The sequence below is a fragment of the Typopeltis vanoorti genome, chromosome 9 (assembly GCF_054136105.1).
Source record: "Typopeltis vanoorti isolate ZY-2024b chromosome 9, IOZ_Tvanoo_1.0, whole genome shotgun sequence".
Lineage (NCBI taxonomy): Eukaryota > Metazoa > Arthropoda > Arachnida > Uropygi > Thelyphonidae > Typopeltis > Typopeltis vanoorti.
In genome coordinates this window covers 74,519,621-74,536,883 of record NC_143557.1, presented here as the reverse complement: position 1 = coordinate 74,536,883, position 17,263 = coordinate 74,519,621, and the positions used below count along the sequence as shown (strand labels likewise).

The 17,263-nt window shown below is 33.8% G+C and overlaps 1 protein-coding gene across 1 annotated transcript in view; it reads right to left on the bottom strand.

The window, feature by feature from the left end:
* Positions 1-17,263, bottom strand: part of sl (small wing phospholipase C gamma 1) — a 546,737-nt gene that overhangs the window by 518,936 nt on the left and 10,538 nt on the right. The window contains exon 3 of the mRNA XM_090398565.1: positions 1,285-1,423. Coding sequence (XP_090254691.1) covers positions 1,285-1,423 — 139 coding nt within the window. The remainder of the gene's footprint in view (positions 1-1,284; positions 1,424-17,263) is intronic.

Here is a 17,263-nt window from a genome sequence, read left to right as displayed (position 1 = left end):
TATATATAAAGAGGAAAAAATTAGGGGAATGAAAAGATGGTAATAATGACTGAATTATATTAAAAACGAATACACTAGAAAAGAACTTGACATTATTAGGATTCAGGAATATGTAAGCAGAACTAATCTAAGGTGATATGATCATTTAAAGAGAATGGATGGTTTTAGATAACAGAATGGCAAAAAAAAAGTGATTAAGAGAGACCAAAATTTAAGGAAAGTACAATGAATTGGCCTTACAAGACCAAAATATAAGACCAGAAATATCACACACTTGTAAGAAACTAGTAATGAACTAAACTTAACTGTGTATTTAGAAACTTCTGCACACTCCTTGTGTAGTATCAGGAAGTAATGATAATATATTTTGCACTACAATAACATACATCATGAAATGGAAGCTGGCTCCACTGCATGGAGCAAATAGAAACTAAGGAAACAATCTCAAAGCCAAAATTTAGTTAAAATATGACTAAATGATTTTCTTTTTTTTAAATACTGACTATAACATCTACTGTTAAGTTAACTCAATGGCATCTTACTGAAGTGAATAAACAAGAGTTGAAGCATATCCTTTTAATATACAGTAGACTCCTCTGGTAGGGAAATTTTTTGGATGTTACAGATGTCTGCCATAACGAATTAACTGTGCATATAGATTTTTTTTTGCTTTTTCGCGATATGCAAAATCAGAAAACTGGACTTTTTGTATGGTTGATAAATGATAATTCTGATCCAGCTTGACCTCAATATACTGCAATCAGAAAAGATAATATTACAGAAAGTGAAAAGAAGAATAGTTTGCATTGTAAAATTTTCTATAGTGAATTTTGTTTAGAACAGAAATGATGTTATGCGAGAATTCTGGAAGATGAATGAGTGGACTAGCTCAATATAATGGCATCTGCTTCTATGAGAGCAAACTACAGAAAGTACCTTTTCAATTTTTAAAGTACCAATTCTCTGTACCTTTTCATTGGTCAAAATCAATTAAGTTATACAAAAAGGGATGATGTTAAACATCATCCCTTTCCATATAATGCTTTTTTTATAGTCTATTAACTATATGCACTGAAGAGATTTACAATTCATTATTAGCAATCAATCAATAGTCGCTTTTAGATGCCATACTAACCTCTATGGACGGCTACTGTCAGATCAGATCATTTCATATGCACTTGATCAGATCAAGAGCATGTGAAAGAGATTCTCTTTGTGCAATTGGTCATGCATATCATAAATAAATTATACACTATGAATAAACAAATATGATAAACTGCTTACACTCCTCTAAGATTTTCCATACTGTAGAATTCTTTTCTCAACCATCTTTCTACTTGTAAGGGATATGGTGCCTTAATAGTATCTTCTGTAAGATGCCTTATACCTCGAACCCATAAGTCACATTCTTTACCTGCAACAGCTGATATGAAATTTAATAATGAGTTGCCGTGTATAAAATTTACTGAGAGAGGATACATAAAACAGCAAAAGCTATAACTGTATGGAATTAATTTGAGTATTTAAAATAATATGATCAGCTTTTGTATACAGTTCACCTGCAGCTGCAACACTATGTGTGTATATTTGTGCGCACACGCACACACACACACACACCTGGATGGTTTTAAATTATCTTTAAAAAAAATCTCATATGGAACAACCGGACATCATGGAGGGGGAGCGTTGACTACCTTCAAAACATGAATAACAGACAATAATAAAGCATGCATATATTATCTCGTGTCTCAGTCACAAATGAAGTATATGATTACACTATTAGAATTCAAAGAAACAACTGTATAAGTTGCATAGATAAAAAAATAATTTAAAGTAATTATTTAAAAATTAAATTATGAACAATTAACAGTGTTGTGTCCCATTCTTGTTTATTTATATATTTCCCTTATACTTTACTTTCCTTTATATATCTTATCCTTCATCTTTGCATATCGTCACCTCCGTACTAGAAATCTAACTTCTTGCTCCTCTTAGTATCCTAAAACATTTATTTTTCAAAGCTGTGCCATTTAGGATATTTAGTTTACAAAGTTTAAAACAAGAAGCAAATTCCTAAATAAGTCTAGAGGTGAATTAATCATGCAGTCGTAACCTTGATCTCGTATCGTAACTTTTTCTCTCCCCCACACACACCTAGGTTCGTACGTTATAACAAGCGGCATTGAATGGCAATTTCAGACAACTGAATATTTGATAAGCAAAAGTTTATTAAACTCATAAATACAATGCAATAATTAAATTCTAAAAACTCCAATTCAATACTAAAATAATACAATGTTAATAAGTCTAGCAAAATACAAAAATGAAAAATTTACACTAGCACGTGGGATAAACTGTTATACTTCCACAAAGGACTCTACACACACACACAAGATAAAGGGGCTTTCCTGTCAATGATTAAGTAGGCTTAAATCTTTTAACCGCTCAAGCACAATAATGTGATACAATATTTCAATTAGACACAAATGGATTACATACATTAATTCACAAGAGTTATGAGGGCTCAGCAATTCCGTTGCTACAATGAACGCCACATTCAATTCTTTTGACCTTTCTCAGTTAAGGGTAAATTACATATACTAATATCTATACACACTATCGCTCGTTCAGTAATACTGATAAACTAGTTCCCTCTTTCTCTATACTATCAAGTGAGCTAAAGTCCTAGTTCAACTCTCATTCAAGTCCTTCAATTGCTTAGTAATACGAATTACAATTACAGCCATATTGAATTAACAAAATCTTTCACAATACCGTTTGATGAAGCTCTTATACTAGACGTTACTTGTCAGCGATTCCTGAAGAAAACTCCTTCTGTAGTGGGACATATTTGGGGTACTTCGGATCATGAGGGCCATCTTGGTTGCAGCGCATCAGGTTTTTTCTAAGGAAACACGATCTATCTACTGTTCTGCAGTCATCAGATTCGCCATGAGGATATCCATAATCTCTATTGATGGTCTCCTTTTTTTACACCAGGGTTGGCTTGGTATGCAGTAAATACCTTACTCCCTGACCGTGTGGCGTCCTTTGTTCTCGATGGTAGGAAAACGGGACCTAAATCCCACTTACTATTATTCCATGTCGTGGCGGACAGAGAGGACTCCTGACACTTAGGAAACTGCATAAGGTAACCTCCAAACAAAAACTGGCAAAAGACCTTGGGGGGGGGTCCTAGCCGTTTTATAATATGACCCTACCGGCACCCCTACAATTAATTTTCTTTCCCCCGACATTAGGACACGTTTCTCGTAACCTGTTAGGGTGGCGTCTCCCTGCTGAACTTTCCATCTTTGGTGGGCCGTGTGCATGCGACTGACCCAAGGCAGTGTCTAAATCGGGAACCGTGACTTTAAACTTTTCTTTGGTTCTAGGTAACCCTATGAGTCAGCTTTATCAAACTCTATCAACTCACCTAATTTTCTAAGAATTAGCATAACTTACAATTTCTTGTTTCAAGTGTATAACAAGCAAGCCTTTTACATGCAAAATTCTTATAACTAAATAATGTAAATTAATTATCTCATTTTTCTAATATTATACAATCAATGTTCTTATACGAGTTAACAATTATTCTTTTCAATATATTTATTTTATTTTACACTTAGATGCAAGCACAATTTTCTTATTAAGGGTTCTACTTGTTAAATTGTAATCAAGTAAATTCTCTTATGAAGTTTACAATGATCACAAATTTAACAACAGTGATCACTTCCCAAAACTTAGAGATTGACATGCAGTCTGAGTGGTTAAGGTTTGGATGATTTCATAGCATTTCACATGTTTCAAGGAAAAGATGATCAAATTTGAACTTACTGGAACGAAGAAGTTATGTCTGGTTCCAAAGAACTCTGTGTGCCTAGTGTCAATAGCATGAGAAGCAAGGCCAGCCTTGTTGTATTCCAAAAATGTAATATAGTCGATGCTCTTTGTTTCTAATCTAATCACAGTCAGTCTTGATGACAGAATGGCAGGGTCTGTCTCCCTGATGAAATTTACATAACGTTGGATGAAATATATTGGAGTTATTGAATAACTCCAAAATATATTCCATTAAAATTATTTTAAGTAGTATTCATATATATTCATATAGGGTTCCCCCCTTTCTTCCTGTCCCTTTGGGGGGACAAGTTGAGCCCTCCTAATGAAGGATTAAGTATATATATATTTTTTATTACTGTAGATTGTGTGTGTGTGTTCACAGGGCCAGTTTGGGGATGAAAAACTTGATCTTCCAGGTGGAAAAACCATCTACCTCCGTATGAGACTGGCTAATTCACCTTTAGTCAAAAGAGACCAGATAATGGTTTCTCACATCATAAACGGGAATTGAACCCAGGTCTTTCCAACCAAAGGGCTTTGTTTATAACGACTGAGCTATGGAGGCTCACTATTTTAAGCGAGTATTATTGTTGCCTGCAATGATGTAATTATGTTACTGGAATTTCACAGGGATATTTACATTCTCAACAATTAAAACAAATACAGGCAGATTTTCTGTTTGGTTACAAATTAAATTATACCAGAAAGAAATAAAATTATTGTTTTAAACCTTTACTTAAACATAGGCAAACAATGTTTGCAAATGAAGTATCTTCATGATTAGGCTACTTATATGAAGGCTGCTGAATTCACATCAGTTGCAGTTGTATCCCATAATGCAGAGAACCCTTTCAGATGTGTATATTGCTATGAATTATGGAAAGGGTCACTAACCAGACTGGTTTCGATCTTTGTTGCAGTTTCATCAGTGGAAATTTGACCCAGAAGATACAATATTTTACTACATGAAATACTGAATATATATATATCTACAGATAATGAAATAAAAATAAATGAAAAGTTGTCTGAAAAAAATCTATAAACCAAGGAGTAAGACAGGGATGCCCTCTGTCTTCAACAATTTTCAATATTTACATTAATGAAATATTAATACAGTGGAACACCTTAAACGATCAAGGTATAGAAATTTCCCTGAATAACAAAATAAATGCGCTATTATTTGCAGATGATCATAAAATAATATCAGATAAGGAGGACAATTTACAAAGAGCAATATATAATTTAAACATTATAGTAGAACAGTTTGGAATGAAAATTTCCATAGATAAAACTGAAACAATGACATTTTGTGGACAAACTCCATTGAGAAGCAAAATAGTTATTAATAATAAAATAATAGAACAGATAAATACTTTCAGTTATCTTGGATGTGAAATATCATATGAAGGAAAAAAAGACAAAATTAAAAACTTCAAAATTTTTACAGATTATAGGCCTGATAAATAAAACACTCAACCCAAATATAGTACAAAAAGAAGCACACTTGATTGTTGAGCAATAAACAAACAAGATAAACAAAGAATAAAAACAAGTGAAATGAGATTTATGAGAAGAACTGCAAAATACACATTATTAGATCAAAAAAGAATGAAGACATTTTAAAAGAACTAAAAACAAAATCAATAGAAGAAAAACTAAACAATTATAAACAAAAATAGATTGAACATGTAAACCGAATGGCCAACACCCGATATCCTAAACAAATACTAAACCATAAGCCAATTGGAAAGAGAAGGCAGGGTAGACCTCAAAAAAGGATATTGGATGGATAATGAGACCAGAACAGACCAATATAGTCTATACCCATAATTAGTGTTATGATGATGATGGAAGATACAAAGGATAAATCAATGCAGAAGCCATATATTCTCCATGTACAAGTTGTAAAATAGTGTGTATCACATTATAAAAATACTATGGATCACAGATAGCTGTAGAAAGTTTTCACTTCCTTACAAAGTCAATTATATTACATAAATTATATTTTTGTAAAGTGATGGTAAAGGATTCAAAGAATCCTTTACCATCCATATACAAGTAGCCTAATTGGGAAGATACTTCTTGCTCAAGCTTTGTTTGCCTATATTAGGATAAATTATTAAAACAAGACTATAATTTCTTGAAGCTCATCTTCAAATTTAAATAAAACACTATAGCTACTTTTCCTTCTCTCTGTTCCATAATGCCGAAGTAAATCATCACACAGTTATTACTTAGAAGAATCTCAGTTTAACATCAATTTTCCAAGTCTGTAAATGCAGTATTTGTCATAGTTCCTATGTTGATTCTACTTCTTTTGTTATTGTAGTTTTGTTAACTTTCTGTTGTGGGACATGGGTCAGACAATTCAAGCAGCAGAATATTTACTGTGTAAACATTCTGCTACTTGGGTAATGCCACTGTTCAATTACTCAGTTGCTTAATGCTGCTAAGTCCAAATTTTTAGCCCATTTATTTGTTCAGACATCGTGTACCACAATAACTTCAGGTTGGATAGCAAGTAAGAACCTCAATGTTGTCTTACCATATATTTTTTATGGGTGTGGTGACCATTTTTTCTCACACCAACCAATCCAAAACAAAAATTTTGTCAGAATGAGAGGAAAAAAAATTAAAAATTTGAAGAATTAGTTTGATGTTGAGATGATAATGATAAACTAGGACATTCAGTCACCCTATTTATGGGATATATGAAAATCTAGTTACCTTACTTTAATTAGAGCAAATAATTATTGTGTCTAGTATTAGATTTTGGCAGCAAGAATCGCAGACATCGTGTACTTAATTAACAAATGGGGGGAAGAGAGAGAGAAACAGTATGGTGTTTTAATATCTGTAACATTACCTTAAGGAATGTATCTAATGCAATTAGTGTTTCATGAAGTTTTGGATCAACAACTTTATTTCAAATTGGACTTATCTGTAGAGACACTGATTTGATCAGCTTATATTTTCATTCTCTAAAGTTCACTTAACTTCAACGGTCCACCCATATCTTGTCTATCTCAAGGTATTTTAATATGCTCAACATTATTGAATATTAATATCAAGATGTTTCCTGATATTTTCATTTTTGATATAGTTGTGCACTATTAATGTCATACATTTATTCAGAAATCTTATAACTGTAGTCTTTAGCTTTTGATCAACACTCAAAGACATACACATGTTAATAATTTATGTCTATTCTGTTCAAAATGGAAGAAATTTATTCTGTTTTGAACAGTCACAGACTTACTTATTCTACTGCCTGAATAGGCAGTTTAATTTGTTCACATTTAATTTGCCATCCTCACTGAAATTTTATGCTAAATAACTAAAATGTTTGACAGGTTCCACGCTCCCTAGTGAGAATACAAATGACATTTTCTGATTTTTTTTTTTTATTGATTTTCTTAGTTTCATTGTTTTATTGTAAATTAATCAATTTATCACAACAATTCTTTAATTGGCTACTGACTGCTGAAGACCTGAAGTGTATTTGTTAAGAAAATAACCTATCTGTAGTGTAAAGAACTAAAGTTTAACATCTTTTACATCAATATTAGGGTTTAATACTTCTTTCCTTAATGATGTGGTTCATATAAATGATAAATAATTTAACATCAAAACATCTTCCCATATATCATTTTTTTAAATGTGATTTCCACCCGTGAAAGTTGTAAACCTATAGTACATTAGTACTATATATATATATATAGTCTAAGGAATTTTTTTATTATAATTCTTTCTTTCTTTTTTTTTTTTTACATTTTTATTGATGATTTTTTATATAATCTGAAAACTGTTCCAGAAACCAAAAATGACAGTAAACTTTTTCACACCACTTCAGGCTTTCCAAAACGTAGAAATGGTCTCAAACCAGGTGACGAAATTCATCTCTCACCTAATGGCAATCACAAATATCCATGTTTGTGACAGAATTTTAATCTGCAGCCTGTTGATTAGGCTGCTAATCTAACTCGCATATAAGCTATTGTTCGCACTGTATAAAGTTTAACACAGTACCTTATTATATTTTTTATATTATATAATATTATATATAATTTAAATATCATATTTTCATTATTACATATTCAGTATTGATATTTTCAAAATCAAGAAAGCATAACTATATATTCTTATTATATTCTCGTGATTTATCAATAAGTTGTCATAAAGCAAAAATCGGATTTGATCTTGGAAATCTCCATTTAGTATAAACTGAACCTTTCCTTCAATTTTTCTTGGCCTTTCAAAAGCATGCATGCATAAATCTTTTCCTTTTTATAAATTGGTATGATGGTTGAATTCTACTCTGATCATCTGAGATTCAATCTCATGACTGAGTCTTCTGGATAATATATGTAGCTACTCAAGAAGAAAGAAGGAACCTACTGATTGTTTTTTGGAGCACCTACAGGTTCTAATACTTAGGAAAAACTGTGGAGGAGACTATTTCAGAGAAGTAGAAAACATACCAAATTTTCCTTTCTGGAAAATTTGGTATGTTGGGAACAAGATTGTAAAAGGATGTTGATGAGCAGTTGCTCTTGTGTTCACAAGGGAAAGTAGAGGAATGTTAACAGGTTAAGAAGAAAGTAGAAATCTATATGCTTCTAGAAGAGCTGAGGTTGTAACTTTTGCGGAAGACAAAGAAAGGAAGTCTGCTCCAAAGAACACAAGTAGATAGAATGAAGGAGGTACAAAAATTCATTTTAGCAGGTTTTAAGCTAGATAATATATGGAGATTGACCAGCAGCTGCTTATATTTCTAGTCTCAAAAGAAAGTAGAGGAATGATGGTGTAATCAGTTCCACAGAACACTGTTGATTAAAATATCGACAAAACTGTGTGGTTCACTTCTAAATACAGTAATCAGCCATTTATCCAAACTTCAAATCAATGATCCTTCAATTAACTGACCCCACGCATGTCGCCCAACTTCAGGTAGAGCTCCACATAACTGTAAGTCAATTATCTGACTTTTCAATTACAACAGCAAATTGCCTTCTCAATGTGGTCAGATAAATGGTAGATTACTGTAGCATCAAGAATTCTTAGGAAAGTTTTGTAAATGACACTAAATAAGCGAAACATATTCTAAAGTTGATGATTTACACAGTGTTATCAACTATGCAGGTGAGAAGTAATGTGCTGGGGGGGGGGGGGGGGGGAATTAAGGAAAAACCTATATATGTAACTTAAGTATAAAGAGCTAATAAGCTTCATTTCGGAAATGAAAACATTACTTAAATTAAGGGGATATTAAATCCCACATAGTTTTAAAACCGAATAAGAAACTCAAAGATTGGAATCAGAGAGTTTCTTGCCGAATATAGTAAACTATAAAGTATCGGAGACACTAGCATTAGCCAATGCAAGTGATCCTAGTACGTAGTACAATACCGGGCAACTCGTTGCAAAGGTGGGGAAGTTCGGATCGCTATTCTTAGGTACTTCCCCACCTTTGCAACGAGTTGCCCGGTATTGTACTACGTACTAGGATCACTTGCATTGGCTAACGCTAGTGTCGCCGATACTTTATAGTTTACTATATTCGGCAAGAAACTCTCTGATTCCAATCTTTGAGTTTCTTATTCGGTTTTAAAACTATGTGGGATTTAATATCCCCTTAATTTAAGTAACCTATATATGTAATGTGCTTGTGTCAGAAGGGCTAGAGATCCAAGTAAAGGAAAGTAAAATGAATTTTAAGAATGCATTTTGGTGGTGATGAAGCTTACAAGGTCATGCTCACTTCACTGGAGAATGAGAAGATGATCAGTGTTTTAAGGCACTAATCATCTTCAGAACTTTTCAGGAAATCTGTGGGGAAGCCATCTGCTGGACATGTAACAACCAGAGAAGATACTGGTTGTTACAAGAAGACAGACCACAAGATGACTGTTTGGTAAGTGGGCCTCAATGCTAGATCCATTAAATGTCCTAGAAATGTCAAGAGTAATCACAGGAGTTTCTCCAATCCATTCTATAACTTGTATCCAAAGGTGAATGTGTAGGAGGAAGAGATCTGGATTGAGAGTAGTAAAACTGACACAACTATCACTAATTGGCTGGTATGCCTCCACATGAAGAAGGTTGCTCATATTCTCTATGATAACAATTTAGAGGTAACTGTTTTTTTCTTTTCTTATTTTTTTTTTGAGTGGAGAATATAGGCTTGTTTCCATGTTTGAAAATCAGATTGGATGTAGGAAAGAATGAAAAGATGCAAGAAAGGTATTAATTCTTCAGCACCTATATTTATACAACTGGAGAGATACCATCAGGACCAGAAGATCCATATTCAAAAGATATTCAAGAATATCTCAGACATTCAGAAGCAAGCTGCAGCTCACTATAGTGTATTCTGGCATTGAAGAGTTTCACTTGCAATCAAGCAAGAAAAGAGATTAAAAAAACAAATCTGACAACCTGCTCGAGAGAGAGAGTTCATGGCAACTACTACTTCATGCTCTAATAAGCAAGATGGTGGTATTTCACTAGGCAATGAAAATTATTTGCCACTTAGAAGCTAACTTTTCCTATAGCCTGGGAAGGACATAGGACACACTTTCCTATAGCCTATGCATTTGAACATAACAGATCTTGAGATATGTGCATAACTGATATGTGCATTTGAACATAACAGATCTTGAGACTTCTCATGTTGTAGAGTTGATATAAAAAAGGAAAATGTGGAAAAGGCATATGACAAGGTGCTAATAAAAATTGCTCAAAAACACTAGTTATATGAGATAAGTAAGACATTATCGAGAGCAATATATAGTCCATACTGAAGCCAGACATTAGCATTTAAAATTGAAGGGAACAATGTGTAAGAAGAATGGAGATAGCATGTACACATACTATCTCCATTCTTGATCATCATCTATATTGATCACATTACAAAGGAAGATAGTATTATACCTGGTTAACTGAACTAAATAACTGCTATAACAAATGTTCGTGAAAATTAGCAATAAAAAGACAAAACTGATAAAAATTGGCAAGAACATGGAAAATATCAACTATATACTTAATGGAGAGGCAACAGAACAAGTAAACTATTTCAGCTATATAAGCACAATCTATAGAGAAAATAAAAAAATTAAATATGGAAGCAGACAAGGTTAAGCAAATGCTATGGCAGGAGCTGATGCAATAAATTTCTAGGAATAAGAAAGGAATTAGCCAAAAACACTAAAAATTAGTAGTCATAAGACACTACTAAAACCAATTTTATTTTACACATCTGAAAGTAGCATTAAAAATAAAAGTTAATCAAAGGCTAGCATCCACAGATGTGAGAATTCTGAGGAAAATTAGAGAATTGAAGATATAGGTGTCAATGGAAAACAAAGATATTAGAAAGGAACTTCATATTGTTAGCATTCAAGAATGCGTAAGTTAAGTGTGGTGGTATGGTAACTCAAACAGAATGGGAAAAGAAGGGCTTACAAGATAGGTGTTTGATGGTAATAGAGGAAGATCAAGATGCAGGTAGGTTGAGCTAATGCACTTAAGAGACCAAAATATAAGATCTGATAATACTGGAATCCTGACAAAAACAAACCAATCTGGAGGAAAATATTGAGCAACTTATTAATAATATAAACTTAAGCAATAATATCACAGCATTCTCTACATCCTTTGAGGGTATATATCAAGAATCTGATGATGATATTGTAGTTTGTTATAAGTGTTTTACATCCAGGAGAGATGATCTGAAGAGCTTCATTACAATGGTAGTTAGGACTGAGTTGCTAAGAAAGAGATTACGAGTTAAGAAAAAATAAAAATATATGGCAGTGTCTACTCCATATACTAATTCTCAACTTTATTCATGGACATGTACAGAAAAAAAAACAAAAAAACTGACATGCTCGAGAGGATTCAAACAAATTTCAGAGGATATCACAATGGGCTTAGACACAAAATGGACACATGAGGGTGGTCTGAAAAGTTCTCGGCCTAACAATGAAAAAACGAATTTATAATTTAAAAATTATTTTTATTTTTCAAATAATCTCCCTTAAGACTAATACATTTATTCCAGCTATGATCCAGCATCATTATCCCATCCCTGTAGTGGTTCTCAGTAGAATCTGCAAAATACTCCTCTACAGTTGCAATCACCTCTTGATTTGAAGAAAGATGCTGACCACAAAGGAAGATTTTTTAGTTTTGGGAAGAGCGAAAAGTCAGAGGGAGCCAAATCTGGGGAATAGAGTGGATGTTCAAACAATTCATAGTGAAGATTTTTGCCATTGCCAAAACACCTTTATGGGCAGGTGCACTGTCCTGATGAAAGATGATTTTTTTTTTTCTGCAAACCAGGTCTTTTCTCATGAATTTTTTCGTCTAGTCTGGTTAAAAGATCAGAATAATGTTCCCCAGTTATTGTTTTTGTTATTGTTTATGGAGTGTTTAAGGGTCAAAGTTGTATAACTGAGAGGAGACCTCTACATAGCCTTTAAAGGAATGGAGAGAACCGACCAGGGCTTCTGACCTAATGTCCAATCCTCACCTCTCATGGTGCACCCTGTTAGGTATCTACCTGGATACTGAATGAACGATGATGGGCTGGCAATTTGGGATTTAGCCAACCAAATTGTATTCTTATTGGCTTAAACCACAATATTAAATGATGGTACAACATGACATAATTTCATGCCTGCTGGTACATCACCTGGTTAAACAAGGCCCCCCATTGTTTTTGCCAGGGAACCAGGGCAAACAGCAAAGAGTCAGCTACTGGAACAAACGCTAAAACACACCTCCAACTCAATATCACCAGAGATGAAGATCGATATTATCAACATAAGAAGCCTGAATGGCAAAGAAATGGAGCTAGCTGAGGAATTGGATAAGTACCAGATTGACATAATAGGGTTGATTGAAACAAAAACTAGTAAGATCTATCTGAGCAATAAATACAAAATGTTATATTCAGGCAATGACAATCAAGGAAAAGAAGCAGTAGCCATAGTATTCAACACTAAATACGAGGCTAATCTTCTTGAATGGCAGGCAAATTTCAAGTAGAGTGATGTGGACAAATATCAGACTTGGGAACTGGAAAATGACTTATTTGTGTCTATGCTCTCACAGAAGGTTCTGCTAAGGTAGAAGTGGAGGAATTTTTTGATGCTTTAGAGAAAGCAACCAACACAATTAAAAATGAAAAGTTGGTCCTTGTTGGGGATCAAAATAGCAGAGCAGGAAATGATTATCAGACATACAAAAATATTTTGGGAAACTTTGGAGAAAAGAGCAAAGCTAATAATAATTCCAAATACTTGTTGGATTTCTGTTCAGGACATGGACTGGTTATAACAAACACCATGTGCACCAAAATGCGCACAAATTAACGTGGAGAGAAGATGCAAGGAATAAGAAAGTCTCATTGACTATGTTATTGCTGATAGTGATGTTTTCCCACTGGTGCAGGACATCAGCGTGTACAGAGGATTTGAAATTGAAAATGATCACCATTTAATCTTGAGCAGTATAAAATTGAATTTCATATTGAAAAGAAGAAAAGGTAAGAAAGTTTTAAAGTGAATAAAACTTGAGAAGCTCTCTGTGAACTGTAGACTGAAATATACAAACATTATTCAAGAAAAAATGAAAGAGTTTGAGAACAGGAATCAAACCTTCAGTTTGATTGACAATGTTTTTTTTTTTCAGTGGCAAGCTCTGAAAAAAACATTGATTGATTCAGCCAAAGAGGCATGTGGTAAGGTTGTCTGCAAGGATAGAAAAATCAGAACTCCATGGCGGACACGGGAAGTTAAAAATGCAGGGAAGGAAAAGAAGAAAGCATATCAAAAATTCCTGGTAAATAAGTCAGTTTGTGCTCCTAGAGAAAACAGAGACAAATATAAGAAATCTAAACACTGTGTAACACTAGCTAAACAAAATTCATGGGAAGACTTTGGTAAGAACATAGAAAATACATATCAAAAAGGTGGTAAGATATTCTGGAGGTTGTTGAAGAAGCTCAGAAATGGAGGAAAGAGTACTGTAAAAGGAGTTAGAGATGATAAAGGTGATATGAAAACTGGAGAAAAAGATATCCTTGAAGTATGGAGTAATTACTTTGAAAAATTGTTAAATGAAACTAGCGGTGATAACAGCATAGTGATAAAAAACACTGACCAGGCATGCAATCAGGAATACATATCCATACTTGAAGTAGAAAAAGCCATCAAGTCTGAAATGCGGAAAGGCAGCTGAAGTAGTTGATGTTCGACCAGAAATGGTGAAGTATGGATGTATAAAAGTCTTGTAGTGGCAGCACTGCATAGTTCAGAGGGCTTGAAGAGAGGGACAAATTCCAGATGATTGGAGTAGAGCTCTCATAATACCCATATATAAAAAGGGAAATAAAACTGAATGTGAGAATTACAGAGGTATTTCTCTTCTGAGTGTTCCTGGTAAGATTTATGCCAGTATACTTGAGAAACGGTTGAGAAGGATTGTGGAAGAGAAGCTTGGTGAAGAGCAGGCTGGATTCAGCCCAAATAGAGGCTGTTAGGATCAGATTTTCACTTTACAACAAACAGTTGAGAAATCATGGGAATATGACAAAGGTCTGTATTTAAGTTTTGTAGATCTGGAAAAAGCATATGACAAGGTGCCAAGAGAGAGAAGCTATTCCAAACACTACAATTGTATGGTGTGAGTGGGACATTATATCAAGCAATACTTAGTCTTTATTTGAGTCAGCAGTTAGAATTGAAGGAAGTAGAGAAAGATGGTTTAATGTTAAATCTGGTGTCAGACAAGGATGTATATTATCCCCTCTGTTGTTCATTATCTATATGGATCACATGATGAAGGAAAGTGGTATTAAAAATGATATCAAAAATCGGAGATGTAAATGTCAGCTCTTTGCTTTATACAGATGATGTTATACTTCTAAATAAATTCGCTACAAGTGTGCAAGATTCTCTGACTAAATTGAATAACTGTTGCAACAGATATGGTATGAAAGTCAGCAATAACAAGACAAAGACAATGAAAATAAGTAGAAGCATTGAACTGCATTGTGAATGGAGAACCTATAGAACAAGTAAAACATTTCAGTTACTTAGTCACAATTTTTAGTGAAGATATTTAGGTAAATTAAATATGGAAATAGATAACAGGATCGACAAACTGGTATGGTAGGAAGTCAATTGAATAAATTTATATGGAATAAGAGAGAAATTAGTCAAAACACTAAATTAACTGTATACAAGACAGTATTCAAACTAGTTTTAACTAATGGATTTGATAGATGGGTTAGAAGCAAAACACTTGACCAAAGACTAGAGACTGCAGATATGAGAGTTCTGAGAAAAATTAGAGGCAAGAACAGATGGCATCAATGGCAATACCATATTAAAAATGAGGATATTAGGAAAGAACTTTACATTGTTAACATCCAGTAATGTGTTAGCAGAGCTAATCGCAGGTGGTGTGGTCACTTAAACAGAATGGGAGAGGAATGATTAGCAAATCAAGTGTTCTCTGCCAGGTTGGCAGGAAAAAGACTCAGAGGAAGACCAAGATATAGGTGGATTGATATGGTAAAAAATGCCTTAGAAGACAGAAATATAAGATCTGATAATGTTGGAGCCTTGACAAGTAATAGATTGATTTGGAGGAAAATTGTAGATATGAAGTTAGTAATGATGTAAAATTTTTCATGTAGTACTATCACATCCTGTAAACCTCTTGAGGGTAAATGTCAGGAATTTGATGATGACAATGATGGTTATTGTTTTACCCTTTTCAAGATAATTAATAAACAAAATGCCTTTAGCATTCCAAAACACAGATGCCATGACCCTTCCTGCTGATGGAACTGACTTTGTCTTATTTGGCCCTGAACAACTGGCTTCTGTCCACTGTTTTGACTGCTGTTTGGATTCTGTTGTGTAATGGTGAATCCAAGTCTCATTCATAGTAATAAATCAACACACAAAATTAGTTTTATTGTTGTTAAAATGCTTCAAGCACTGTTCAGAGATTTTCATAGGAGCGCGTTTTTGATCTACTGTGAGCAAGGGCAGCACTCATCTTGTGTAAAACTTTTTCATTTGCAATACTTCGTGCAAAATATATCCTACACGTTCTTTTGAAATGCCTTTTGTATCTCAGCAATTTCACGCACTTTGACTGACCGGTCATCCAATACCATATCGTGCACTTGATCAATGATTTCTGGTGTTGTTACACTTTCTGAACGTTCTTCATGCGAATCATCTTCCAAGCTGGTAGCCACGTTGAAACTCGGCAGCCCATTTCTTAAAATTGTCAAAAATGAAGGAAAACAGTGCCCGTAAACTTTTATGAACTTCGAATGAATTTCTTTTTGCATTAAACCTCTTTTTACAAAGAATTTTATAACTGCACAATACTCAATTTTATCCATTTCAAGGGATACAGACAACACTTTTGCTTCAGACAGCTGTATAAAACTAACTACTTGACAGAATGACTTGCAATTTCACATGGATGCTTATGACATTATGACAGAAGTACCAACTGGGAAAAAAAAATCTTGCCGATAGTGTTGCCATGTATGGTCGAGGCTGAGAACTTTTCAGACCACCCTCGTACATACAAAAGAGTTATTATTATTATTATTATTATTATTATTTGACAGATCATCCATCATCGAAGTCCATATTTCTTTACATTTTTACATTAAAAATGTCAGGACTTAATGAAGCTACATTTTCTGAGTGTTAATGATTTCTGGAAGAGGCTTCTTAAGATTAATTATAGATTTATTTTCATTTTAACTGCAAACACACCAGATAGTAGTATATTGAGAAGTAGAGCCAGCAGAAAGCCTGTAATCAGCAACATGATATAGGGCTCTGTGCTTGGGCTGCTGCTGTTTAATTTGTTCATTAATGATATACGAAATGATCTGAGGAAAAATATTCAGTTGTTTGTCAGTGATGTTGGGTGCTTAAAGGTCAAAGCTGGATAAATGAGAGAAATTTTCCAGATTGCCTTTTAAGGAATGTGGAGAACTGACCAGGACTTCTCACCTAATGTCCACTCATCAGTCTTCTGGTGCATCTCATTAGTAGGCATCTACTGGGATAATGAATGAATGAGGATGAACTTATAATATGCAGTTTAGCAACCAAACTATATTCTTATTGGTTAAACCAAAAAATAACATGATGGTACAACATGAAAGAATTTCATGCCAGCTTCAGTGTTACCTCATTAAAGATCTCCCTCCTCCTCTTTGTTTGTTGTTTGTGGGGAGGGGGACAGCAAAAAAACTCAGCTACTGGAACAAATCCAGAGTTCAAGATTTGCACCAAGGATCATCAACAGAAAAGAATGGAACTGGAAGAAAAATTGGATAAGTACCAGCTTGATATAGCAAAACAAAGGAGCA